The sequence below is a fragment of the Portunus trituberculatus genome, chromosome 36 (genome assembly GCF_017591435.1).
Source record: "Portunus trituberculatus isolate SZX2019 chromosome 36, ASM1759143v1, whole genome shotgun sequence".
Taxonomy (NCBI): Eukaryota; Metazoa; Arthropoda; class Malacostraca; order Decapoda; family Portunidae; genus Portunus; species Portunus trituberculatus.
This window is the reverse complement of record NC_059290.1, coordinates 6,609,094-6,634,093: the sequence shown is the minus strand read 5'-3', so window position 1 is coordinate 6,634,093 and position 25,000 is coordinate 6,609,094. Positions and strand designations below refer to the sequence as shown.

The 25,000-nt window shown below is 39.8% G+C and overlaps 2 protein-coding genes across 5 annotated transcripts in view; one reads left to right on the top strand and one right to left on the bottom strand.

The window, feature by feature from the left end:
• LOC123513553 (nucleolar complex protein 3 homolog) overlaps positions 1 to 23,472 on the bottom strand; it is a 29,398-nt gene extending 5,926 nt beyond the window's left edge. Inside the window, exons 1-15 of one of the 2 annotated variants that reach the window (XM_045270784.1) lie at positions 23,179 to 23,472; positions 20,481 to 20,736; positions 19,747 to 19,801; positions 18,297 to 18,460; positions 17,654 to 17,880; positions 16,746 to 16,899; positions 15,301 to 15,428; positions 14,199 to 14,390; positions 13,449 to 13,667; positions 12,506 to 12,687; positions 11,385 to 11,593; positions 10,123 to 10,304; positions 9,666 to 9,797; positions 8,470 to 8,567; positions 7,241 to 7,672 (exon numbers count right to left, since the gene is read on the bottom strand). In XM_045270784.1, the coding sequence (XP_045126719.1) occupies positions 7,255 to 7,672; positions 8,470 to 8,567; positions 9,666 to 9,797; positions 10,123 to 10,304; positions 11,385 to 11,593; positions 12,506 to 12,687; positions 13,449 to 13,667; positions 14,199 to 14,390; positions 15,301 to 15,428; positions 16,746 to 16,899; positions 17,654 to 17,880; positions 18,297 to 18,460; positions 19,747 to 19,801; positions 20,481 to 20,736; positions 23,179 to 23,184 (2,622 nt within the window). In that variant the 5' untranslated portion in view covers positions 23,185 to 23,472 and the 3' untranslated portion in view covers positions 7,241 to 7,254. Of the gene's footprint in view, positions 1 to 7,209; positions 7,673 to 8,469; positions 8,568 to 9,665; positions 9,798 to 10,122; positions 10,305 to 11,384; positions 11,594 to 12,505; positions 12,688 to 13,448; positions 13,668 to 14,198; positions 14,391 to 15,300; positions 15,429 to 16,745; positions 16,900 to 17,653; positions 17,881 to 18,296; positions 18,461 to 19,746; positions 19,802 to 20,480; positions 20,737 to 23,178 lie in introns of those variants that run through there. The other variant, XM_045270783.1, reaches the window with a different exon arrangement.
• Positions 23,473 to 24,112: 640 nt separating this feature from the next.
• LOC123513554 overlaps positions 24,113 to 25,000 on the top strand; it is a 4,323-nt gene continuing 3,435 nt past the window's right edge. For 2 of the 3 annotated variants that reach the window (XM_045270788.1, XM_045270787.1), the window contains exon 1: positions 24,114 to 25,000. This exon is cut by the window's right edge and continues 168 nt beyond it. The gene's annotated coding sequence lies outside the window, so the exon portion shown is untranslated. The other variant, XM_045270789.1, reaches the window with a different exon arrangement.

Below are 25,000 nucleotides of genomic sequence, written 5' to 3'. Positions count from 1 at the left end.
ACTAGAAACACCAAATGTACACCAGACAAACACCCCCCCACACACAAAACACTTAAAACACTATGCAACATCTCAAAATGCCTTCAAACACATCCAAAACTCACTAGAAACCATCCACACACACAGACCCAAAACACTTCAAACATCCAGACATAACCCAAAACACGATCAAAATATCAAACAAAACCTCAAAGTGCCCCAAACACACAAATACTCAACACAGCCCCGCAATGGACTCAAAATACGTAAAATGTATCTGAGAGGCGGTCCTGGCTAGTGTTGCACCCTGGCCGAACAATCCATTGGCGCCCCCCCCCCCCTATCCCGGTCAAAGAAACCACCAGGCTGTGGGTTTTCTTGATCTTTTTTCCATGACACATTCGAAATTATCACCTTTTCCATCCAGTCCAGACTGACGCAATGTAAACAATGCTACATAGATGAAGCAGGCATAGATTCGTCTTTTTTTTTTTCTTTTACTTTTTCAATTTTGAATTAACTAAAATTTATCTGGAAGCAGAAATTTGTGTTGTGTGGCCTGGTAGTATAATAATGTAGATGTGTTAGTTTATCCCTCGCTCCACCCTCCCCCTTGTTTTTTTTCTCTGAGTGACTCTCTCTCTCTCTCTCTCTCTCTCTCTGCAGCGGTAGGTTGATCCCCTTCTCCCCTCCTCCCCCCCCTCACCTTTTCTGATACAGACAAACACAACCTGTATAACTCTCAGCAACAAGTTGATGCGACAATAGGGGCGCATCACCGCCCACTATGCCAACTTGACGTGGAAATGAGCGGTATTAGTCTACAAAACCGGAAATCTTTTTTTTTTTTTTTCCTGCGCACTTTTTTTTTTTTTTTTTAACTGAGGGCGCTCGTGCGCCCCCAAATAGATTGCTCTCTGGGCGGTTGCCCACACTGCCCATATCAAAAACCGGCTCTGACGTATATAGTGCCTATGAACATCTAACACAGATTGAAAACACCAAAAATCCACCTAAAACACATTTATAACACCCAAAACATATTCAGAACACCTTGCAACACTAAAACACTTAAAACTCCAGAAATAAAAAAAAAATATATCAAAATGCATAAGAGAAATTCAAGAACTGCAAGATTACAATGAAGACAGTTAAATATTGTGGTTTGGTTTCTCTTCCTCTTCCGCCTCCCTTTCTTCTCTCTTCTTCTTCCTCCTCCTCCTCCTCCTCCTCCTCCTTTATTTCTCCATGTTCCTTCCCTCTGTGCTTCTAGTTACACACCTGAGACTAGAGACGCATCAAAATACTCAGAAAACACTAGATATTACGCAAAATACTGAGGAAGTACAGGGAAAGTTAAGTATTGTGGCTTTGCTCCTCCTCTTCCTCACTTGATAGATCCTTAAACTAATATCCACAAAATCAAAACACCTTCTGCCTCATGGGTTCTCAACCTGCGGTAAACAATATTACATCATATGAACTATCTTCTCAGATATCCAACACTCCCAGGGGTACGTGAGAGGAATTTTTGGGGTACGTGGCGGGTTTCTCAAAATGCTTCAGTTTTAAATAGCAGCAAATTCGTTTGTAGTATACAATGTGTCCTTCACTAGAACCAGGACACGTTAACAACGTTAACAAGGAAACTCTTGGAGTTATATCACTTGAGAGGAAGCTCTCTTGGATTACAGTTGCCACACAACCTTGCAAACCTATAATATTTGCTCCGATTTCTTATCTTATATGTTATTCACACACACAGTGACTTATTTATCACTGTTACTAGTTACAAGTTGCAACTAGCTGCAAGCAACACTAGTTCACTGCCATAATGATCGAAAATTGTCTGATATAGTTCCTTTTTGGTAAATGCATTGCATGTTAGTCACATATAGTGTCTCCCTGTGAGGTACCAGTTCCTATCGACACTACCTCATAGAAACATACTAATATTAATTAAAAATTGTGTCTGCTCCACATATATAACACAATTTAAACTTAATAAACTAAGTCAATAAACCATGCATTTATTGTTACCCTTCCTGACGCTGCATTGTGGGTAAGGGGTACGTGATCAATACTGAAAGACTTCGAGGGGTACATCACATTAAAAGGTTGAGAAGAAGAAGAATTAACCTGTGCAGAAGCGAGGTGAAATGTGTGTTAAGGTTCCGTGCTGTCTTCAAGTCTCTAGAAATGAAAGATCTTGGTACACCAGACAATTATGTTTTGCTCTATATTATGATGTCAGTCGTATAAACTCAAGTAACTATAAAGAAATACCATGGTAGAATAAGAACAGAAAAATACTGGTAGGAGTAAAACCCTGGCAAATCAATAGATACATCGTAATACAGTGTTTAGAGACGATTACTCTGTACCGCGAGACGATACTGACTCTCTCCTGCGAACACTGAAATTGTGACAGTTTGGGTCCTCTCCTATTGATATTAATCAAAGTATTGCGATTTATTCACAATAGTAATATATTACACTCCGACGGAACACGGGCCTAATGTGTTTGAGATGTGGCATTTTGTTTTAGTACATTTCGCTCTATATAGCGACTGTTTAGGACTAAAAAACTGTAGCTTCAGGTAGATATTCAATAATGTTATCTATCGATTTTCAGTCTTAAAGTAGGGAAAATTACGAATATTGATGCATTTCTTTTATAGTCCTCCTTGCTTCTCGAAAAGGTGCACGAATTTAGAAAAGGTTGAAGAACACTAAACTGTACCCTGAAAAAAAATACAGTAAAAAAGATAAGATAAAAATGACCAACATCTCTATTATTATGGAAGCTAATAATAATAATACCAAGACTAATTAAGTAATTCAGAGATAACGAAACGAACGACGATCACGAGAGCTTCCACGATAACAGTGTGTACGATAAGATTTGATTCCAGATTCCTCGATAGCGCTCCGAGTTTCCAAGATAACAATGGCATTCCAGTTTCCTCGATAGCGATGCAAGTTTCCAAAATGACGATGCCTTTCCATGATAAAGATGCCCTTCCAGTTTCCAAGATAATAATGCGAGTTTCCACGATCAAGATGCAATTCCAGTTTCCACGGGAACGATGCGGGTTTCCACGATGTCGATGCGGTTCCAGTCCTCACGATGCGATTTCAAGACACAATATTGAAGTCCACTTGCCTACACAGGTACTGGGACGAACCCTTTCACCCGTAAGGATCCACCCAACACCCTTGAGTGCGAGTAAAGTGACGCTGCCACCTTCCTGCGCTGCAATTGAAGTCCACTTGCCTACACAGGTACTGGGATGAACCCTTTCACCCCGTAAGGATCCACCCACACCCTTAGGTGCGAGGAGAGTGGCGCTGCCACCTCACTGCGACGCAATTGAAGTTCACTTGCCTACACAGGTACTGGGGCGAACCCTTTCACCCCGTAAGAGTTCACCCCAGACCCGTGAGTGCGAGGAGAGTGACGCTGCCACCTTACTGCGCCTCACACGGGTAGCCATGAGCATAACCCGCCACACTCCACTCCCCAAACACTGTCAGTGAGTCCTTTTCACCCCGTAAAGGACCACTGGTACGGTCAGTGCCTGGCTCATGGCGCACAGCGTGCCCTCGTTCATGGCGAGTTGTTCAGCCCGATGTCATTATAAGCAGAGGTCCTGTACACACCACTCACCACCAGACTCTATGCAAGGAGCCCTTATCACCCTTAAAGGCCCCTCACGGCATCATCTGATGGACGGTAGACACGGCACCCTGCTTAAGGCGACGCCTTGCCTAGTATGAGGCGCTGCAAGTTGACAACAATCAGTGAGCTTGAAGCCGCGAAGGAAAATGAGTCCACGCTAACAATGGGATTCCACGACAGGTTGCGATTCCAGTGTCCACGGTACAGATGTGTTTGTTGAGGATAACGATCCGTTTATCGAGGCTAACGGTGCGGCGATGGCGATGGCGAAACGATCCAAAGTATTATTACCTACACAGGTACTGGGACGAAACTTTTACCCAGAAAGGGTCAACCCCAGTCCCGTGGTTATGAGAGCAGTGACGATGCAACCTTGCAATGCCTCACACAGGTCGCCATGAGCAATGACCCGCCACACACCACTCCCCAAACGCTGTCATGAAGTGAGTCCTTTTACCTAACCTAACCTAACCTAACCTAACCTAACCTAACCTAACCTAACCTAACCTAACGTAAAGGACCCCTGGTACTGTCAGTGCCTGGCTCATGGCACATAGCGTGCCCTCGTTCATGGCGAGTTGTTCAGCCCGGTGTCATTATAAGCAGAGGTCCCGTACACACCACTCACCATCATATTCTATGCAAGGAGCCCTTATCACCCCTTTAGGGCCCCTCACGGCACCATCCGGTGAGTGGTAGACATTGATCTCTTGCTTATGGCGACCCTTGCCTAGTGTGATGCGCTGCAAGTGGACGACTAGTAGTGAAGCTTGAGGCCACCAAGGAAAAGCAGGACCTGCAGCCAGTTCCTGCCTTGGGCCCCAGGCCGGACCCGACGGCCACCTCCTTCCCCCGTGCGGCGCCCAAGGCCGTCACGGCCCTCAAACATCTTTAGGCCGAAAGTTCTCAATCGTCGTTTTAATTTTGATTCGAATATAAAATCGTCGATGGTAAATGAAAAATAGCTTTGGTGTGAAAGTGTGCAAGAGTTAGCTGATTAATGAAACAAGGTGAGGCAGCTTTGCTCCGGAGTATTTAGTGTACTTTGCATGTTGCTGCCGTGAATGTGTACGTGTTTGTAGGTAACTGGATAGAAACAGTAGACCAATGGTAGTTGTGTAGCTATTGGGGAACTTTTGAAAATTAGTTAAGCTTCTGGATAGAGTGGATGAGTGCACACAGGTTTGCGTGTCTTATACATAAACTGCCACTTGTAAACATAAATTTTTCTATTTCATGCTCTTAGAAAAAAGCAAACTTAGTTTTCTTTATTTCCCTGATCACAATGACGTATAAATATCAATGTTTCAATCATAAGGAAACACTAGGAGAGGACCCAAACTCCCGTTGAAGTTGCCAGATTCAACAGATATCGTAATATTTCACAGAAAAGATGGTCAACTGCATATCGTATATTTTTGGATATTCTTTTGTCACGTAAGGAGATATCAAGATAGGTAAAGTATTTCTAAACATGTATCTACGACAAAAAACGCTATAATAGTAGAGTTAGGTTATAACTATGCATTGTGTTTTTTTATATACCATCTTGCTCTATTCCTGGGACAAAGATTACTTCTTCCTCAATTGATAGCTCGAAGTTAGTATGATATTTTCTTTCCTTCTAGGTTAGTAAGTAGACTACAAGACACCATGAACCTATGAAGCCCCGTAAATGAGATTATTTTCATAACTTAGAAATCAAAGTCTGATAATGAGATTGTCTATTGCCAACCAAACCGTTCTGCATAGACGTCTTCAGCGTCATAGAGACCTAATGATGTTAGCTCATGGACAGTGGCCATCCTGACAGCGCGAAACCACAGGGGGTTCATAAGAAGATTTCCAGGGGTACTTAGATGGCTGATCTAATAAAATCCTTTGCAGTGCCATTGCATATTGAGTTCCATGTTCCATGTGACAATACTGGGGGTACTGGTAGATGGTCTTATAACTCAGGGGGTTCTTAACGATAGGTTGAGAACCCTGAGTTCCATGTTCCATGTGACAATACTTAAAAGGGGTACTGGTAGATGGTCTTATAACTCAGGGGTTCTTAACGATATGAAAGGTTGAGAAGCATGTTTGGCCCAGATAACAGCTAATAATACTGACAACTTGCCTCTGTTTTGTTTGTTTACCTAGCACTTTTTCAATATCTGGGTAAATTTTGAACAGTTTTCACACTTAGATGTAAAGGAAATATGAAAATAAGTGGCCTTAAAAATATCTTAAATAAACGAACATAAGGCACTGTGAAGGGTTGTGGTGAAGGTGGTAATGTTGGCTTGGCTTGCACCGTTGATTCACGCTTGCCTTGCAGTTTTGTACTGCTAAAAATCATCGAGAATATGGCAGCACCACTCATTTGTGTGTGTATGTCTGTCTGTCTGTGTGTTTGGAAGTACTATACAGGTTGGTTCTGGATGTGTTTGGGTGCATTTATGAGTGTTTTGGGTATATGAGTTTTTTTTTTTTTTTTTTTCTTCTATTTCTTTTTGAATTTGTTTGGGTGTACTGGGTGAGTGGCAAGACTGAACAGTAACAACAAACACCCCATCCACCACCACTGACACCAACACTAACACCACAGCTACTGCCACTTTAACCTGTACATGTGTTTCTGATGGTAGTGTCTGTGGTACAGATTTCTATGTTAACTACTAAATCTATTATTAATGAGAAACGTACTTACTATACTTACGTTAATTTCAGATATCGATGTAGGGTAATCGTGATACCATTTTTTCGTTATCATGTCCGCTATGGTTATTCATTAGAAAATATTAATTCTTTCTACTATTACGAGAGTTTGTATCTCCCGCGGGAAGAGAAAACTAGATATTTGAAGGGCTTATTATGGTATTTCTTTTTCTCTATTTCTTGATATATGTAACTATGTATGTTTTAAATGAAATACCGGGATAAATTAATAAATAGAGGCATACATCCTTTTTCATACAAATCCATCTCTTTACCTATCAAAGGAATAATGATAATGAATACGTACTTAATTTGTTTTTCATAAATCTGAATACTACTTCCTTTTCTATTATCTAATCTATATAGCCACATCTATCTATCACTCCTTTTCCATGACTTGATCCATTTCTTTAAAGCTCTCTTTCCATACAGCACTAACAATGTGAGTGATGAGTCTGTTTCAGCTGTCTCCCACTCCATTTGCAAACCTGTTAACTTGTCTGATAAAGTAAAAATATGGTGTATCATTCACTGTGTCAGCCTATCAGGGTTCAATATGTTAAAATTTGCTGCCTATGAAATAACTTATACACAAACAGAATAACAAAACCCAGCTGAACCCACCATACATCTACTTTGCTTCTATTCCTACCAATACTTAACCAAAACTCCAATAACTGCACAACAAATCTTCTTAACTACACCCACCATACTTCTACTTACTTTCTACTTAACATCTACTCAACTAAGCTAATTGCCCCACAAATTTACTTAACAAAACCCACCATACTCGTCCTTAAACCTCTACTTAACACTACACTAGGTACCCAAACAAACCAAGGACAAACAAACAAAACACTTTATTATTTAGCTTACCCACAATCCCAATCCTATGCTTTACTCTCCACCTTGACCAGACTGACAGTGACAGCTCTACTCGCAGCCTCCTCCTCTCTCTCCCTCACTTTTATCCTCTTGAGTTCCATATTGGCCAGCATTCCACTTGAGAAATCCACATCTTGTACATTAACACAGGGAAACTCGCCTGAATATCCAACGTTCTCTGTGAAACCATTAACTTTAGGAATGCCATTGATCTTGTCTTTTGTGTGCCCATTGACAAGTGGGGATTTCAGTGTCTCAACCTGTGTGAACATGAAGTCAGTGACATAGTGGTCCCTATTCCCTCTCTTGCGTTTCTTGGTCCTGCTGCAGACCTGGTTGGTGAGGTGCTGGCCAGGGGGAGGCACAGGGGGCTTAAAACGCATCTCACTGGAGTTGTATTCCTCAAACAACTCATATACTGATCTGAAAGGAAATAGAAATACATATAGAAAGGATGGAAGATGTGTTATTGCCTGAAGTGTCTGGGATGGCAGCCTCGAGGAAGAAAACTTTATTTATTTATAATTCTTTTATATAAGAGAGGAAGTATGACAAAGGGCAACAAAAACAACTAAATAAAAAGGCCCACTTTGAAACCAGTCACCACAGCATGTCAGACAGAGTTAGCTACAAGAATGGGATAAATGTCTTGACACCTCCTGCTGGCAAGACTAAGGAGAAGGCTAGATATAAACAAGGATATAGAAAACAGAATATACAAATATAAGTACAGAGACTATATAATAATAGATGGAATAGATGGAGAGGTCTAATAACAAGCTTGGTAACTGACACTGACATATCATCTTATCTGTCTGACATCTGGTGAAAAGGTTATGTTGTGTTTTGATGTTTGGGTGCAGTCTCCCCATTCCTGTGACCTGTGTATTGATATAAAAGCTACAGGAGTATAGAGTTATGTGTTAAATGTCAGAATATTAAGACTATTACTGATAACATGTGTAGTAATCTAGAAGTGGATACAACACACAAACTATGAGAAACTCTCCAATCTAATCTACCCAAAGAAAAAGGGGAATCATGAAATTTTATTAGAGAAATAAACCTAAGACAATGTATGATTATAAGTAAAGAGACTATATAAAGATTGTACTAGACAGAGATCTGATAACAAGCTTGGTGATTGAGCTTGGTGAACTGAAATAAACCTAAGAGTGAAACTAACAGTATATTCACACACACACTCACCCCATCCTTACCTCTTTGTGAGTGTGTAGGGAAGTGTTTTGTCTCCCTGTAGGGGCACACCAGCCAGCAGATGTGTTGCCAGTTGCTGCACTGTGCTGTGGTAATGCCTCTGCAACACACAACACCACCTCACTGTTACCTCAGTCTCAAAACATAGGTCTTATTTTCAAGTCTCATCTCAGCTCAGTGAAAAAGGCTTCAGTGGAAGTTATGGGATTTCAAGGGTGTTATATGGTTCTAGTGATAGTTTGCAAGCTCAAGTGTAAAAAGTTATGATTCTAGTGGTGGTTTAACAAGGTAGTAGAAGTCAATGTAGTTTTCAAGGATAATTTTCATGATTCTAGTGATGGTTTAAAAGGGTAGGAGAAGTTTTTAGTTTTCAAGAGATTTCATAAATGTAGTGATAGTTGAACAGGATGTGGTAAAGTTATTGTTGTTTTCGAAAGAGTTATAGTGATTTCAATGATAGTTTAGCAATATGTAGTAAAAGTTATTATAATTTTCGAGAGTTTTGGTGATTCTAATGATAGTTTTACAATGTGTAGTAAAAAGTTATTGTAGTTTTCAAGGGCAATTTTCATGATTCTAGTGATGATTTAGCAGGGTCAAGTAAAAGTTGTGATTCTAGTGACAGTTTAGTTAGGTGTATAAGTTATTGTAGTTTTCAAGAGGGATTTTTGTGGTTCTAGTGATAGTTTAGCAGGCTCAAGTGAAAGTCATGATTCTAGTGATGGTTTAGCAGGGTGTAGAAGTTAATGTAGTTTTCAAGGGGGTTATATGATTCTAGTGTTAGTTAAACAAGCTTAAGCTTAAGTGAAAGTTATTGGGGCTTTCCAGGGTGATTTTATAATTCTCATAGTAATTTAACAAGAAAAAAAACAAAGAAATAGAAAAAAAGAAAACAACCAAAATTAAACAAAAAAAAAATGAAATCTTCCATATGATAATTTAATGCAATGAAAACAAAGCACATAAATTCCTGTGAAAAGCCCACATGGTATAAAAAATAATAATAAATAATAAAAACAAACCCACACATCACAACAAAACTTATAATGAGATAAAGAACACAGTCACCATTCACACTGACACACACTTCACACTATAAACACTTCCATACTTACAGACAGAAGGTGGAACTCAATAAAGAACACAGTCACCATTCACACTGACACACACTTCACACTATAAACACTTCCACACTTACAGACAGAAGGTGGAACTCCCAGAAGGTGGAGGCACCGGCATTGGAATGCTCCGGCTCCTCCACCTCAGCTGAGAACACTCCACTGGTGCCCTCTATGTCTGTCTCCATGAGGGCCTCCACTGGCGGGTGAGCCTGAGGAGAGGGAGAGGTATGGAGATAAAAATCTACAAGTACAGTACTTCTAATTCATAAACTCTTTAGGCAGTTGTCAGAATGTAACACTTTTATTATGCACGAGGGGAAAACTGGGCGACAAAAACTATTGAACAAAAAGGCCCACTGAGATGCCAGTCCCTGAATTGTGATAAGAGTGTTAGCCACAAGAATGGGATAAATAAATGTCTTCAAATCTCCCTACTAAATTATTTCAGGTGATAGGAAGATGGAAATACAGAAGCAGGCAGGGAGATTCACCAACACCTCCCTTGGCAGTGAACTGAGGTGCTGGAACACTGACCAGGATGATGCTGCGCAGGGTGGTAAGGGCTGGGATGGTGCCGTGGTGCAGGAGGGCCAGGCTGAGGGTGGCGAGCCGCTTGCTGAAGGCCAACACACGGCCCGGGTTGGCCTTCCTCTTGTGCTCCACCAACATCTGCCTCAGGGACTCCAGGGCGGACTGTATGTCATCGTGGTTCATGCCTGGTGGAGGTGATTGTACTGGTGTTAATAAAAGGTTCACTGTTCAGACACTTTGACAAGTTGGAGGAGGTGGAAGAAAAACTAAATAAATAAAAAATAAAGTGCAGTGAGGTGAGTTTCCCCTGAAGAAGCATCAGCGAAACTAGTCGGGAATAAACTCACCTCCCTGCACCTGTTTCTTTTCACCTCCTCCTCCAAAAGGTTCACTCATAGACACAATTTTTTTAATATTATTTTCTTGACCTATTGCTCTATTGGTAGTGTGAGTGTGTGGTAGTTTGTCTTAAAAGGTTGTCATAAAAGCAGTTTACTTTCATATATTGTTTATCTATTGTTACATTTTGGTGGTATTGTGAATATGAGGTAGTTTGTCTCAAAAGGTTATCCTAAAAGCAATTTTTTTTCTTTAGTTTATCTATTCTTTTTTGGTGGTGGTATTGTGAGTGTGTAGTGCTTTGTCTGGGCTGCCCTGTAAAAACCTAAGATTCCTGCAATGGTTGTTTTAAAAGGTGTTTTCCAAAACCAATAGCTACACAAAGATCAGTTCCATGTGTCAATTTACTACTACCTCATTGTAGAAAGTTAAAGTGCCTTCCAAATTTATGAACAAACTCAACAATGCATGATAAAGGAAGGAGCTAAAGGTAAGAAAAAGACTAGAGGAACAACTGCAGTAAAAATGTGAATAACTCAAACGCTGTCAAACTTCATATAGGAAAACTTTTTTTACGTAAGAAGGAAGACTGACCAAGGGCAACAAAAAGTGCGATAAAAAAAAAAAAAAAAAAGGCCCACTAAGGTGACAGTCCTTAAACAAGTTGAAAAGAAAATAATTAAAAAGGAACTCCAAGGATGGTAAAGGAGTCATCTTTTTTTATTCATTTTTTTTTTTCTTCAATTTTAAATTTTGCATGAAGAAAGTATGTGTAAAGAAAACTGTATGAAAAAATATAAACAATGATGAATATGATACTATCAACAATAACAATGAAAACAATGATGTTAAAAATGACGAGGAAGAGAGCAAAGCATACAATGACAAAAAATCAAAACAAACCACAAAAATATATCACAACTCACCAGCACTGAGACGGAACATATTGGCGTAGAGGTAAGTGAAGAACCTGTGGGGGTCGAGAGTGAGGACCTCGCCTTGGCCGGCCAGAATGGTGAACACAACCTGGATACAGTGAAGGGACTCTCGGAACTTGAGTGATCCCTCTGACATGAGGCCACCAAGCACATTGAGGAGGTCAGCGAAGAACTCAATGTTGATCAAGTGGGAGAACCTGGTGAAGGAGACATGGTGAGGTGAGGTGAGGATTATGGTGACTGGGTGGTGAGGGATAAGTGTATTGGTAAGGTGAGGTGAGGACAATGGTGACTATGGTGGTGAGGAAGGAGTCATGAATTGGTGGTGAGAATAATGGTGAAGGTAATTAAATGGTGAGGGAAAAGTGTATTGGTGAGGTAAAAATAATGGTGACTATGGTGACTAAATGGTGAGGGAAGAGTCACAGTGAGGTAAGGATAATGGTGACTAGGTGGTGAGGGAGAAGTGTATTGGTGAAATGAGAATAATGGTGAGGGAGGAGTCATGGTGAGGTACAGATAATGATGACTATGGTGACTAAGAGGTGAGGAAGAAGTGTATTAGCGAGGTGAAGATAATGGTGACTAAGGAGCAAGAGAGGAATTATGTATTGGTGAGATGAAAACAATGGTGAGGGAGAAGTGTACTGGTGAGATAAGGATAATGGTGACTAGGTGACTACATGGTGAGAGAGGAGAAATGTATTGGTGAGATGAGGATAATGGTGACAGTGGTGATCATGAAGCATTGTTATAGACTGGTGCATATGATGAAGGTAAAATATATCAGACCAAACAGAAAGGCAAAGATAAATTCCGTGGTACAGTGAAACCATGCGTGCTTTGGGGTCCGAGGGGTCTCCAAGTGCACAGGTTCGAATCCTGTCCACGTTTCGAGTGTAGGTTGGGCTTCCTCACTTGGGGCAACAGTTTCCTAGCGTGTGGGCTTTGAAATCAGAGAGAGAGAGAGAGAGAGAGAGAGAGAGAGAGAGAGAGAGAGAGAGAGAGAGAGAGAGAGAGAGAGAGAGAGAGAGAGAGAGAGAGAGAGAGAGAGAGAGAGAGAGAGAGAGAGAGAGAGAGAGAGAGAATACAGAGCCTTGCCTCCTTACCTGGCCAGCCCCTCCAGCACCACGGCATTCAGTTTGTTGTTTGGCCTCCTCTTGAGCACGTGGATGTAAAGGCCAAACACCAGCTGGATGAGGCCGGTGTGCTGTTTCTTGCGTGCCTCACTCATCTTCTCCTCCTTAATTCCCTTCATCTGCTCCTCCAGCTTCCTCTTCTTACGGAACAGCTGATCAAGGTAGGAGGTTCATTAATTCCTTTAGTGCCATGACTCATTTTCATATTCATTCTGCTTACTATTTGGTGATTTTATACAGCTTCAGAGACTAAAAGGGGATTCAAATAGTGAAGACTCTGGCCACTAATCTCCTGACCTCCATAAACCCTTCCTAATATCAATAAAACTGTTTAATCATAACCAAAGCTCTTGGTAAAAATACATCCCAGTACTGAAGAGGTTAACTGACTGTGACATCTATCTATCTACCAGGTCAGTAATCCCACACAGGCTAAATTACAGATATGCCTCCTTACTGGAAAAACAGTCTCATCCACATATTACGCCAAAGGAGCTTAGGCACAGCACAGCAGGCTATTTTTTTATGGCAACTGCGCTTCTGATCTTGCTGACTGCATGCCTCCCCTCCTCCCATTGCCTCACTGCTTAAGTCTTTCTTCTTTCTCTCACCCCTATTCTGTCCACCTCTCTAATGCAAGAATTACCCATTTACTCTCAATCACTCATCCCTTTCTCTGGTAAACTTCTGTATTTCCATCTTCCTATGACATGAATGCATATAAAAGGAAGGTTTCAAGACATTTATCCCTTTCTTTTGGCTTACTCTCTCGACCATGTTTGGAGACTGACACCTCATTGGGCCTTTTTGTTTAGTTGTTCTTGTTGCTCTTGCCCAGATTTTCTCTCTTAGAAAAAAAATAAAATAAAATAAAAAATAAAAAAATACCAGTAGGTAAATACAAAGCACTTACCTTCGTCTCCTTCTTTGACTTCTTCCTCTTCTGCTCCTCGGTGACCTTCTTAAGGAGCTTCTCTGTGTGGGTCATCTTGCGCTTGCAGCTCAGCTTAGACTCAATGATGGTGTCCAGAGAAGAAGCGTCCTTCATCCTGAGCCCCAGCAGCACTCGCAGGACCTCTGGCCGTACCCTGAAGGACCGACGCCGCACAAAGTGGTCGATGCGCTTCACTATCTGTGGAGGATTGATGCACTGACTGACTGTGACTGACTGACTGGCTGATGGAGTAATTAATTGACTCTTGACTAGTTGATGTAAAGACTTTATTTGTTTTCCTGACTAATTAACTGATTGATATTACTTGCTTACTTGTTTTCCTGATGTTATCTGACTGATTGTTCTCTTCACTCACTTGTTACTTGTTTAATTTCCTTCCTGACTGATAAACTGACTTACTTTTCCCTTCACTGACTGTCTATTTGTCTAATTTCTTTCCTGACTGACTGACTGTTCTCTTCACTGACTGATTACTTGTTTAATTTCCTTCCTGACTGATTAACTGACTGATTTTTCCCTTCACTGACTGTTTACCTGTTTCATTTCCTTCCTGACTGATTAACTGATTGACTGTTCTCTTCACTGACTGATTACTTCTTTATATCCTTTCCTGACTCATTAACTCTATTCACTGACAGGCTGAGGTACACAAGCTAAATACATCCAATTAACCACAAGAAAACTCAGGGAAGCACCACTAGTCAGCACCTCATATGAGTGGTAGCCCATCTTGTCAATCTTGAACATCTTGGTGAGGTACGAGGTGGCGAGGTCGGAGAGCGGATCGTGGGGGTGGTTCAGGACAGGGATGAGGGCCTGGATGATGTTGCTGGTGTAGTTGAAGTGGCTGTGTGTGTTCAGCAGCTCCCCGAAGCACCTCACTGCCACGGTCCCTAGAGCCTGCACCACACACAGAGAGTGGATGAGTATGTATGTTTTTTTTTTTTTTTCATTTTCACTGGTTTCGATTTCCATTTCGCCTTTTATTTATTCACTCATCTTTCCTTGGTCACCATTTTTTACATGATATGATGAGTGAGTTTGTGATGGGAAAGTGATGCCATTCTGAAAACTGTGGTGACTAATGTGTGATGAAAAAGTGAAATAGATATAAAAATTGTTAAAAAATGTGTTAAGTTTGTGATGGAAAAGTGATGCCAACTTGAAAACTGTGATGATGAATCTGTTATGTGTGATGAAGAGGTTATACTAATCTGGAAACTGTGATGAAAAGTGTGTTAAGTGTGTTAAGTGTGGTGAGAAACCAACACAATGAGTGCTGTGACAATCTCTTTCCAACTGGAACAAAAAAAGCTGAGTGTGAATGATATATATGGAAGATAAAGCGCACACACACTCACACATATACACACATACTCTTATCTCTATTCCTGGTGGAGAGGGACAATCATGGACCACAGTACTACATCAGGAGCTTAGACAGAGCACAGCTGGCCAGGTATTTCCCCAGCAAGGCCTGACAGCACACACTTGTTCACTCCTATCCTTTAACCCCTTCAGTACTGGGACGCATTTTTACCTTCCGTTTGGGTATGATTAGACAATTTTATTTACATTAGGAAGGATTTATATAGATCAGAAGATTAAGTGCCAGAATCTTCACTATTCTAATCCCCACATAAGTTTTTGAAGCTGTTTAAAATCACTAAACAGTAAGCAGAATGAATATGAAAAGGCCTCATAGCACCGAAGGGCTTAATGAGACTGTTCCCTACCTTACCCTACACTTGCTTCAATACTGAGGCCACAGCTGATGCAGGGGGCACTATAACACCACAACACTACAAACCTGCATGGCGGGGACCTTAGTCTTCTTGATACACTCAGACAGCATGCTCTCCAGACCCTTCAGGTAGATTTGGTAGCCAGAAAGGAGATGGTTCTCATAAAAATACACTTGCTTGGTTTCCTTCTTCACTGGAATAAAAAGGTAAATAAATAATGCAGGACTATTTACTGATCTACATATCAATAAAAACATAAGACAAGGGAAGCTGCAAGACGTTATCAGCCTTACACATGGCAGTCCCTGTACGAACACATCTACTTTATTTCCACCTTTCGTCCTAAATCATGTATTTGTCTCATATTTTAAAGCTCTATATTGACTCAGCACTAACAACTTGATTACTGAGTTTGTTCTATTCCTCAACCACTATCAGCAAACCACTTCCTTTCCATCTCTTTCTTAAACCTAAATTCTTCATTGAAAGCTTGAATCCATTGTTTTATTAGTCTATCTTGCATTGTCAACTCTCCCACTATACAAACCATCACTGTATCATAACTTTACTTGCCATCATGTCATCACTTTTTAATAATATTTCTGGTTGTCATCTCTTTGAATATACCACAAAATCACCACCATATTAGTTTATTTTTGCACTTCCCACTATAGAAACCACCACTGAATCATAACTTTACCTCCCATCATGTCATCACTTCTCAATCACATTTCTGCTCATCATCTCTTTCAATACATCACAAAATCACCACCACATTAGTCTATCTCGCACTGTCAACTCTCCTGCTATACAAACCACCACTCATAATTTTAGCTCCTGTTGTCATAATTTCTCACATTTCTGCTTGTCATCTCTCTGAATACACCACAAAATCACCATCACATCATTACTTTATCTGGCACTGTCAACCCTCCCCACTACACAAAGCAACACTCATAACTTTACCTCCCTTCATGTCATCACTTCTTAATCATATTTTTGCTCATCATCTCTCTGAATACATCACAAAATCACCACCATATTAGTCTATCTTGCACTGTCAACTCTCCTCCTATACAAACCACCACTCATAATTTTAGATCCCATTGTCATCACTTCTCACATTTCTGCTCATCTCTCTGAATACACCACAAAACCACCACCGCATCATTACTTTATTTTGCACTCTCAACCTTCCCACTACACAAAGTACCACTGAATCATAACTTTACCTCCCATCACATCATCGCTATTCACTTATTTCTGCTCATTATCTTTATGAATATGCCACAAAATCACTATCATATTAGTGTATCTTCCACTGTCAACCTTCCAACTATACCAAACACCACTCATAATTTTGCCTCCATCATGTCATTGCTATTCACTCACATTTTCACTCATTATCTCTCTGAATATGTCACAAAATCACCACCATATTAGTCTATCTTGCACTGTCAACCCTTCCACTCATAATTTTGCCTCCATCATGTCATTGCTATTCACTCACATTTCTCGCTGATGTCGTGTTTCTGAATGGGGTACTGAGGGATCACCTTGTTGAACACCTCCAGCAGACTCAGCGCTGTGTATTTCTTAATGGTCAGTGCAATGTCTGGGTCTGATTCCTCCATGAAGTGCAGCAAGCTGGAGAAACCTGAAAGCTGTGATGAAGTGTGTTAAAACGTGTCATTTGAATATTCTTTGTGTCTTTGTGTCTTTTCTCCTCCTCCTCCTCTTTCTCCTGCTCCTGTGATGGGAAAGTGATGCCATTCTAAAAACAATATGAGTAATGTGATGAAAAGTAACATCGATATGAAAACGGTGATGAAAAATATGTTAAGTTTGTGATAGGGGTGATGCCAATACTGTGATGATAAATGTGTTGTGTGTGGTGAAAAAGTGATGCTGATATGAAGACTGTGATGAAAAGTGTGATGAAGAAAATGACAATATGAAAACTGTGATGAAAAGTGTGAGAAGTTTATAATGTGAAACCAATTCAAACTTGAATGCTGTGATGACACAATTGACAAGTGCATTAAGTGTGATGGAAAGGGAAATCAACATGAAAACTGTGATGACAAGTGTGTTAAGTGTGATGAAGAACCAAATCACCAATCCATTCTCTCAGCTAAGCCTCTCTCTCTCTCTCTCTCTCTCTCTCTTGTCATTCCACTCTACGACTTGTCTTTCTCCCTCCACACACACACACACACACACACACACACACACACAACTCTCTCTCTCTCCCAAATTGCCAATCACTCTATTTCACTAAGCCAGGCACACTCTCACCCTCTCCCAAATCACCAATCACTCTATTTCACCAAGCCAGTTCATCTCTCTCTCTCTCTCTCTCTCTCTCTCTCTCCCAAATCACCAGTCACTCTCTTTCACCAAGCCAGTCCTCCTCACCCTCTCCTCTGGGTGCTGGATGAAGTTAGCCGCCAGACACCCAATCTTGATCTTCTTCTCATCCAGTTTCTTCTTTCTCTCTATCAGGAATTCAATAGTTGATTTCTCTTCAGGTACCTTCTTCACCTCCTCCTCCTCCTCTTCCTCCTCCTCCTCTTCCTCCTCCTCTTCCTCCTCCTCTTCTTCCTCCTCTCCTTTCTCCTCACCTGTTTTTTCTGCCTCCTCATCTATAGAATTAGAAATATGTATAAATAAATTAATAAAATAATTTCATATTGTTAATTCTTTTCTTTTTGTAAGTATGGAGACAGAGAAAAGAGGAGAAACAACAAAGACAACTTGATTACTCTGTGCTGGATTTCAAAATACTTGTGATAAGCCAGTTAGGCATTTTGGTGACATTAAACCCTTCAATAATAGGAAACATTTTTACTTTGAGATTTGTGTACAATAGAACCATTTTATTGCCATTAGGAAGGAACTATGGAGGTCAGAAGATTAGTGGCCAGAGTCTTCACTATTCTAATTCTATTTCTGAAGCTGTATAAAATCATTAAACAGTAAGCAAAATGAATATGGAAATGTGTCATAGTACTGAAGGGGTTACAAGTGGTAATGATATGTTCTCAAAGCCACACCTTACCTTCCACCTCCTTGAACCTTGGAATGATGCCCTTGTCAGTCTTGTACGGCAGCAGACCCTTCACTTTCTTGCCATCACGAACCTCATCAAAAGAGCGTGCCTCATTCTCATAGTCCTCCTTCCCTTCCTTGGCATCAACTTTTTTTTTTTTCTTGGTCCCCTTCCTGAGGTGGTAAAGTGATGCAACATATCACATGATCTAAGTATCTAGTATGAGAGTAACCTTAACTATTCTCATACTGTAGATAGAACACTAAAAAGCTATGCAGATAATCTAAGTACTATCTATATGACACTAACTTTAACTATTACTGTAGATAGATTATTAAAAAGTTTGGCAGATAATCTAAGTATCTGGTATATGACACTAACTTTAACTATTCTCACTCCGTAGATAGATGATCAAAACGTTATGCAGATAATCTAAGTATCTATATAACAGTAGACAGAAGACTAAAAAAGTTATGTATCCTTTTACTTTCTTTTGAGATAGAGTACAAAATGGTGTGACATAACAAGCTAACAACACACTGTAACACTAGACAGCAACAATATGCCAATGACTTCAATATCTCTTCACATGTTGTAGATAAAAGAGACCAGAAAGACTATGCTTCCTAGTGAAAATGGTAAATAAATCTCAGGTCAACCTCGGAATGCTCAGAAGACTTTTTTGTTGAAATGTTAGAATAATAAAAATATTCCTGGCCCAACCTGAGACTTATCTACCACCTTCACCATTTCATTCTGCTTCCTATTCATCCCTTCCTGAGATGCTATGTAAGTGATATGATTACCTATCTGTACACTGTAGTGGTGAGATGACCTGCTGGATGAGCAAACTGAACCTCCCACTTAACTACCTACTATTTCACCTTGTTGTATTGCTGCCTGGTTATGAGTAAAGTTTGTCAATTCTGCCGTGTGTTTAACCATCTGTTGCTGTGACACGGCCATAAAGCTGTGGTAGTTACAGGCTGTTACTGACCTGTATCTATAAAACCAGGGCAGCTATTGCATACAGTGTGCTCAGACAAACCACCACACATATATCACATTCTCTGGTACACTCTGGATTTCCCTGCCTGCTTCTGTATTTCCATCTCTACCTACAACTTAAGCTCATTTAAAAAGAGGTTTCAAGAAATTTATCCCATTCTTTTGGCTAACTCTCTTGACCATGTTTATGGATTGGCATCTCAGTGGGTCTTTTTGTTTGATAATCTTGTTGCCCTTAGGTAGTTTTTCCCTCTTACATAGAAAAAGAAAGAAAACACATATCTTATGACAACACATGAACATGACAGCAAGGCAAAGGAGTTGATCAACAAGCAGTGCATAGAAAAGATTGTGTATAGGCTGAGGCATAAATGAGCCAAAATTAGGGGTTAGAAGAAGGAACTCAGTAGGTTATGCATGCTGTGTCACTTCAAACAATGGCAATACTCACTTCTCCATCAAAAACGTCAGGTCCTCAGGGTCCATCATCTTCATCATGTCCTCACCTGTGCCAGAAGAATGTAATTAGAATCACATCACAACCATAATGACACGGATGCTAAAGTTGTATACAATGGTGGTTTGAAAATATTAATCATATAAAGTTTCCCTGCCTGCTTTTATATTTCCATCAATCTATGATCTGAATGCATTTAAGACGGAGGTTTCAAGTCAAGTAAAATTTCTCTAGCAAACTCTAGAACTCCCTACCTATATTTCCATCTACTTGATCTGATAATTTTTCAGAGAACAGTTTCAAGACATTTATCCCATTCTTTTGGCTAACTTTCTTGATCCTGTTTGGGAACTGGCATCTCAGTGGGCCTTATCATTTGGTAATTTTTGTTGCCCTTGACCAGTTTTCCACTCTTACATAAAAAAAGTAGGTAATGTACCATAGTTAGCATTATTATTTAGAGTTATTTTCAGTATTGTACCTCAACTACTAGCTAAAGATTCCACTACACTCATTTCATTCAGAGGAATTATGCAATCTTTGTAAATCTTGGCAGATCTGCAAAGACACACATTAACAGTGAAACCTTGTAAAAAATATACATATAAAGGTAAGAAACATTCACAGGTCACCACAGCACACAGTACACAACCACAGATAAAGATAAGAAACATTGACAGGCCTTCACAGCACACAGCCACAGCACACAACCTCCTTCTGGTGCCTACCTGACACCTCAGCAGTGAGAGGGTACAGCTCCTCCTCTGCCTCAAACTTCTCCCTCCGCTCCTTGGCCTGCTTCTTTCTGTCCCGCAGCTCAGCATACGTCATCTTCTTCTGTGCCTTCTTCTCCTGCCTCTTCTTCTTGCGCTGCGCCTCTGTCATCTCCCCGCGCTTGGCCATCTTGTACTTGCGGATGTTGGAGATCTTGGCATGTGAGAGGCCCTTCTTCTTGGCCTTCTTCGCCAGCTTGCTGCCTCGTTTCTGTTGGCATTGCAAGGAAAACAGTGAAAACTCAAAAAGATCTAGAATAATCTAGAACATTTACCCAAAGACTTAACTATTCTTATAGTCTCTCCAAGTTGTCAATCCAGTGGTGGATCCAGGTGTGGGTTTTTGGGGGAGCAGTTCAGATGATCTGGAGTCCCCTAGTAGTCAGTTTCAGACAAATTAATCATTCTCAGTTACTGAGTATGGTATTTGTAATTTAATTTGAAAAAGAAAAGAAATAAACTTAAATTCAATAACACATTTCTAGTCATCCTGTAAACAAGAGTTACCTATGTAATAATTTCAGAGTACATTTAACAGCTTTCTTTCATTGCCAAATATCGAAAGAAAACTAGATTCTTCATTTCTTTTGTGCACTTTGAGTCCGTTTTTACTATAATACTTTTTTTCAGTAACAATTTAATATCACATAATTTGTTCATGGCCAGGTTTTCAAAATATATTCATTGGGAATTTACTAAAGATACAAGTTTTCCATAGCCTAATATTGCACAGCAAATTAATATAATCTGGACTGCTGGTTTGTTCACAGCAAGTACAGCACCACTACCAGCAGCAGCTGACCATTTACAAAGTGTGGAATGCATCCTTGGCCTGACAAGTAAGTTAGTGCTACCCCAATTATTTCAATCTCTGGGTTAGTTACTGAGTTACCATATTCCATTTGGCTACATTCAGTTTTCATTTGCTAAAAGTTTTCTTGCAGTGTACACTGTAGGCTATAATTGGGTAATATAACAAAATTACTGGTGTGGTAAAGCCTTATTAGCAACATTTTATTAGGGAACATATATGTTCAATGTGAAGATCCGGCTACAATTGGTTGTTGCTATCTTTATTGTTGTTCATTAGTATTTTGTGAATCATATTGTTTTATGCATGATTGCTGTTGGAAATTAGTGTTTACTGGCATCCCACTATTCATTAGGTCTAAGCTAGATTTGCCTCACTAGTGAGCAGGGCTATGAACTTCAGCTAAGGGAAAATAAGGGATAAAAGTAGTAAAACATCAATAGTATGGCTTTGGAATAGAAAAATGCTTATTAGTAGGCCATTGCTTTCGAAATGAATTTAGACCTAACCAAACCAATCTACCTAAACCTAGGTAAGACTCCCCCCTAACAAAAAATCGTGGATCTGCCCTAACAATCTCACAAGAACATTAACCAAAGTGTGTATTGAAATGGTTTACAGTCATTTCACCCACATGTCACTTGTCATGCCCAAATGCAGTGTTTGTTCGCCTACACTCAAGACTTACTTTGCCAACATTAGGAAGTTCGCCCACAAATATTATTCAACTCTGCACAAATCATGTACGAGTAAAAACTTTATTAAATTGTCAGAGAAACATACAAAGAATCAAATGTAGGAATGAAAATTTATTTCATCATTCTAAAAATAAAATAAATTGATAACTAATGTCATAACACTAAAAGTAAAATTAAATCAAATCAATGTCATTATTCTAAAATTAAAATAAAAGTGAGCATTCATGTAAGATGCATGTCATTAAAATTATCAGCTTACTGGTCCATTTCAATGTGAGCAAGCCTTGAGGAGTTGTAATGAAGATCTCTCACCACTCTTATATATTCATCCCAAAGAATAAACTAATCATTTTGCAAATTTTCTGTATTGCTTACATTGGATCCTTCCAAGCTTTCTTTCCAACACCAGCCTTATCTGTAATGATGTTAATTAGCTTCTTTATGCAGAAGGTTTTCCAAATGATAGATTTGGCGGCTACTTTTACCTACTGCATGCTTATTCAATCGGTTGTGCCACCCTTATTTATTTATTGATAAATCATACTGAAACAAATAAATATTTGTACACGATCACATAATGCCGTAATATGCTTCTCATACATATTCTATTGTCATTAATAAAAAGATTATGAAACTATAGAAATGACAGTTAAAACTTCTCACCTGACACCATTGTTTTCCATGACTGAGAGTGGCTGGATATCTTCAACAATCATTTTGACTACCAATTTGTCCAACTCTCTTTTCTTATTACAATAATTTTTGCATGGTGTTGCTTGTTGACTGTATCAATGGAAGTGGGCTGTGCTGTGGAGGTTGACGGATTTGATGACTCAGCATTAATACTGATAAATGCCGATATATTCTTCGGAATCGCTAAGTTAGATTCAACAAGTCTGAATCTGGATTCGAATTAGAATAACAATTGTGCACTTCCGACGTTAAATCTAACTTGGCTTTGTGCAGTAAAGGAATGATCTAATGTGAGCGGAATAACTCCATCGTGTGGGTGAACTGACTTTGGGCGAAACGACCTTTTGGTGTGGGTGAACTGACATATGGGCGAAATGACTGGATACCACTGAAATGGAGTTGGTATTTCAGAATGGTTCGAGTTAGTTCTACCTCTCTTCACAATACTCACCGCCATGGCTGCTTGAAGACCGGCCTGCTATAACACAAAACAACAGTCGTCACAGGTCCTTTAGTAGTCAGTGCCCCAAGTCAGCTACCCCCAAGTCCAGCACACGGTGGCGGGGCTGGGGGGGGCTGCACTGCTCCACACACGCTGGCAGGGGGCTAGGATGGGCCTTGAGGTGACAGAGGGCTTGGTAATACGGGAAGTAACAGAGTAAGGCAGCACAACCACCTCCCACCTGTACACCGCTCACGTCTCGCCGCCACGTGCTCCGCTGGTTTGTTTACCTCGCCTGGCCCACTTCCCAAAGACCGCCGGGATAAAATGAATTACGTACAGTACCTTATTTATAAAGTTTCATGCAATTTTATGCGTGTGAATCATGTATATGATTATATTTTGTATGGGTCATTTAGTGCGTGTTACAATAAACTTTACATATAATGCCAGAGATGTCACGTGGAAGCAGGTCGGCGATAGATCATGGCGATAGATAAAAGATAGAGGACTGTTTGACTTTGTACCAGGTACAGTACACCAATAAATGGAATAGGATTTGCCAGGAAAATACGGGTGTCCTTACAGGGATCACGATTTGGCCGGTAGAAATGATAAAAAGATAACGGATAGACTAATCATCAGTTTCAAACTACAATATCATTGCGAGAAAAAAAAAAAAATGAAAAGGTCACATACACTCACTCGATCATATCTATCAATTGCTGCTTTTCATATAGTCTATTCCAGGTATTCTATCAGAATATATGTTATTTACCCACATATTAGTTCTACCTGTCTTGCTGCTGACTGATTGACTGAAAGAAAGATTGAATTGCCTACTGATTGACTGAATAGATCAATGAACAAATCTATGAATTGATAAATTTCTGAATTTATCAATAAATTAGTGAAATAATATATTAAACAAATGCATCAGAGACAAGCAAGATTTGCACCAAAGCACAAAGATAAGATACCAACAAATGAAAATAAAAAGTGCATGTAAAACGAAAAAGAGAATTAGATCATACTGTTTCTTAGATAAGACATAAGCAGGATTACATTGGGAATCACAATAACTATCACTCAGAATGTAGCAAATATACAGCGAAAGATCAGGGAAAGGAAATACCAGCGACATAAATCAGAGGATAAATACTAGACGGAGATAAGATTGGTCAGAGTTTTCTTCTTTTTTTCCTGATAAGATGATGAATTCCTACTAACAAGCATAATGAATGCATTAAACTAATAGATGAATAAAAAACAAACTCGGTCTCTCATCATGGCCACTGCATCTTTTCCCTATATATAAGATGAAGATAAGCAAGATTATTTTGGGGAAGTTCCTCAGATCAAGTGTTCTATAGCAAAGCTGAAATAAAAAGATGATGTGAAGGTATTATCTGTAGTTTAAAAAAAAAATGATAAAAGTACGATAATTGCACTGATTCTGTCCAAAATGACGAATAATTATTATAATATCTATCTACATGGCGTGTAGTGTGAGAACAAATTACTTCATAATCTAAATATTCACTCACGTGTGATGTATTTATTAACAAATGAGGAGGTCAGGTACTGTCCACTTGTATAGCTGTCATCATTAGCGAGAATGGAGATAAGATTAGACCAACACGAAGCTGAACTGAAGATCCAGTTAGTTGTGCAGGAGAGCTGATTGCAGCACCTGGCAAATCAACTCCCTGCTGTCTACCTTCGGGTCTCATTTCCTCATATTGAAGGTGTAATGTCTTGTTGTAATGCTTCTATCGTGATGGCGCACTGATCGACACCGAGGAGACACTCATCTGGAGGCGTGCACGAC